Below are 3,680 nucleotides of genomic sequence, written 5' to 3' on the forward strand. Positions count from 1 at the left end.
GGGAAGAATTGAAAATAACATATAAAAAAGGATTATGGAGTATTTTCTATTAGAAATATGAATAAAATATTTCAAAGAAGGTGGCTATACATTAACTCCCAGAAAATTTTTAAAACTAGGGAGCTAAACTGCCTATCCAATTGCTTTCATCTTACTTGGAGAACCACAGCTTTATAACAGTGCCTTTCAAAAAAACTTTTACAAAACACTCTCCTTACCTATCCATTTGCAAAAGGTTCTGTTGCTTAGCCTGAGAGGCAGTCCATTTGAATATATATAATTTGAACAGAATGTACAACTCAGAATATACCCCAGGCTTCCTTGTATAGTTCAGTGAAGTTCTTTCAAAAGACATAACTGTCTCACTAAAGTCCTCCATAAAAGAGCTTGGAAACCAATGCTTTAAAGACCCTTGCATGGGGAAAAAGCAGACAAGATAATTTTTGCAAAGCACTCTTTGGCACTGAACACTTATTTTAAAGATTAGTTTTATTTGGAGAAAAAAAAACCTGAGGGGTGGGGAAGGGGAATTTTACATAATAAAAGACATCTCCCAGGAAGTCCACACAGATTACAAATCATTTTCATAGAAGATATTTTGTACAAATTTTACATGTCTTCAGAATGTGAAAAATGCACCTCAATCCATTTGTGAACCTATCCTGATAGCAGAGAGAGAAAGAGAGAAATATGCAAAGGGAAGGTAGGGAGGGAAGAAAATGATTTTGGGGTATGCAAATTAGCAGTTTACCTCAAATGTAGCCCCCCTCCCCCTGCATTTAATAAATTCAAAGCAGTATTGCATTTCAAATCCATCTCTGCTCACAGTAGGGCCTCTCCCCCTCCCCATCCTCTAGATCCTGCCCATGGGATATGGCAATGCTCTTTAAATTTCAAAGGACTGACTTGAACTGTAGCTAAAAGTTACTGAAATAGGACACCAACCACTGCAGCTTTACAACATGCCAAATGCTCTATTTGATCCAGTTGAGTTTGTTTCAATAGCAAAAATCACACTGTTCTCCTCCCACAAACCTATGTAAAATGTGGCAGCTCCTTGATGAGCATGTACATCACCTCATAAAGTCAGCCGCTCCTTCTAGCCAGATGCTCTACATCCACCATTGTAATTGAAATTTCAATAGTGGGCCTGTGCTAGTTCAGTTCCACTGTGCTGCAACTCTTCCACTTCCCTTGCCTATTAGCACAAGGAATAACAATGAAAGGACATGACTGCTAGAACAACCAACAGAAGAGAATTTTATTCTCCAAAAGTGACTCTTGATAATGTGGGATGGTACTGGGAGATGGTTGTCAAAAGAAGAACAAAAGTCAACCCCTTGCCATAAGAGCTGAACAAAGTCTGCCAGCCACCACATGCCAAAGCTGGAGAAAAGGAGATAAACAGTCACATGATGCAACAGCAAAAGATGCTCAGCTGGACCGTCAAAGATTTGTTACCTTTAAACACTGTCCAAAATTTAAAAGGTTGTTATTAAATTTTTGATAAATGCTTGTAGTACTAGCTCAATGATTTAAAGGCAGAAGAAAAAGGGACAGAAAGGGGGGGGAAAAACTTCCAAGGAAATTTTCTATTTCTCAGAATTTGCTCCCAGCAATTGATTCCTATAAATCCAATGGTTCCTTCACATATTACAGCCTCCTGCAGGGAGGATACTGAAAACCGATTCCATATGGCAGATTCTGCAAAACTGCTCTCCACATGAGTCAACCGAGCTGCAGACTCTCCACACCCAGCACTATAGAGCCCTCATCAGTACGGATTGGGTTGTGCTGGGTGGAAGACTGCACTTTTTGGTTGAACCATGCAGAAAACAGCTTTCTATACAGTAGCATTTGTCTGCACCCTCCATGTTGGAAAGGGTAAGAGTGCAACAATGAGACTTCCAAGAAGAGGATGCCCTTGGTAAGAATGCTACCAACCTGCGGGTCCCCCGTTCCTGGTGGATTTCAAAAATATCTGGATTGTGGGAGAGAAACTGCTCATCACACTCCAATAGAGTGCACACCTAAATGCAGAGACACTATCCTCTCTCTATCTTGGAAACCACCTCATCCTTTCCTCCAGTCACTAAAGATGCTTGCTTTCCTTCCCCCAGTGCACTCAGGCTTTCAAAGCATATTATTTCAGGTTATACTCCAGAAGTCAACCAAGCTGGCCAAAGAGGGAAAGAGACAGTTTTTAGCTGTCCAAGTCCTCAATACACTCTCTCTCACATGGACCTGGCCTGCAAAAGCACTAACCTCAGCTCTTTAACAGGAAGAAGCTGGGGCTCTGAATGTGATCAGAAGCTGCGTGAAGTCACACTTGAGACACATATTAGGCTTATTCTTTTGTTTGTTTGCTTTAAAGAAACCTGCCATTTTCTCTCTTGCTACCTTGTTTTTAAAACAGGGATATCTCCAGTTAGTTCAATACTTTAAAGGCTGCAGCAGCATGCAAGAGAAATTTTATCACTTTTCATTTTTGTTTTTTAAAGAAAGGTTTTAAGAAAGGTCTCTCCAAGGAGATGTTGACTTGTAGGCTTTTATTTTTCTGTCTTGTCTGAATAAAGGTTTGGTTTTGCTCTCCGAATGTTCCTGGGTGGCAACCGGTTAGGAGACGACGTAGAGGGGCTGGAGAATTTAGTCAATATATTCATCTCCCTCAGCTTCATCATCACCATCCACTGACAAAGCAGCATACTTGCTAGCATAGCTAAATTTCTGCAAGGGAGAAAGACCAGGAAAGGGGTGTTAAATATCATTTAAAAACAGACATTAAGGGACAGAAAGAGTTTTAAATAGAGGGCAATGTACCATATGTGCTACTATGCTTCTGCAACATATTCTTTAGACTGTATGTAGAAGAGAGGATGATATAAATACTATCTGTTCCATTTTAAGTATTCTAGGTTTTTTATAAAAAAAAAAAATGGTAGCCTGACAAATTGGGAAGAGCTTGGACCACAGGAACTTGGGTTTGAATTTCTATTTCTTAGCATGTATATGAGAGAAAATATAGCTAGACAAAAAAAAAAGGCATCATGGCATCTTGTCATGTAAGACATCTCCTAGTTCCCCTCTTCTGGACCCTATTCAATACATATCATCTTACTTTTAAGCTTTTACTTTTTATCCTTTTTATTGGTCCCAATCCCTCCCATTAGAGAAAAGCAGAGAAACAAGAACATAGTACTTCATAAAAATTCACTCCTGCCTCCCTGTTCCTATAAGCCACTGGGCATAAGCAGCCTTGAATTTGAGGGTTGAGAAAAAGGTGAAATAGAAATGCAACAATAACAAAACAAAACATGAACTATGGCATCTTGTCCATTTTAGCTGCAACTGAGATAGAAGTATATAATAGGAGTAAAGTCTCAAAGGACAAAGAACCACATCCTGATAAACTCCGATTTATTTAATCATGAAGACACACCACCTGATTCCTGCCAAAGCCTTAAAAAAGCAGATTTTAACTCTCTATTTAGGCTTTTTAAAACCATGACAGGGTGGCTTTTATATGGGGCATTGTTTTAGTTATGTTTTTAACTTCTGTATGTTTTTATGGTAATTTTATACTGTTTTTAATTGTTCTTAAATTTTGTTGTAAAATTTTTAAAGTGTTTTTAATTTAAGAGCCATCTTGGGTCACTTTTTGGGAGAAAGATGGCATAAAA

At 38.8% G+C, this 3,680-nt stretch overlaps 1 protein-coding gene across 1 annotated transcript in view; it reads right to left on the reverse strand.

Moving 5' to 3' along the window:
• Positions 1–471: 471 nt before the first annotated feature.
• The window catches only part of EIF4B (eukaryotic translation initiation factor 4B), a 41,601-nt gene continuing 38,392 nt past the window's right edge, over positions 472–3,680 (reverse strand). The window contains exon 15 of the mRNA XM_042450107.1: positions 472–2,727. Coding sequence (XP_042306041.1) covers positions 2,647–2,727 — 81 coding nt within the window. The 3' untranslated portion in view covers positions 472–2,646. The remainder of the gene's footprint in view (positions 2,728–3,680) is intronic.

This window comes from Sceloporus undulatus, chromosome 2 (assembly GCF_019175285.1).
Source record: "Sceloporus undulatus isolate JIND9_A2432 ecotype Alabama chromosome 2, SceUnd_v1.1, whole genome shotgun sequence".
NCBI classification, from domain to species: Eukaryota; Metazoa; Chordata; class Lepidosauria; order Squamata; family Phrynosomatidae; genus Sceloporus; species Sceloporus undulatus.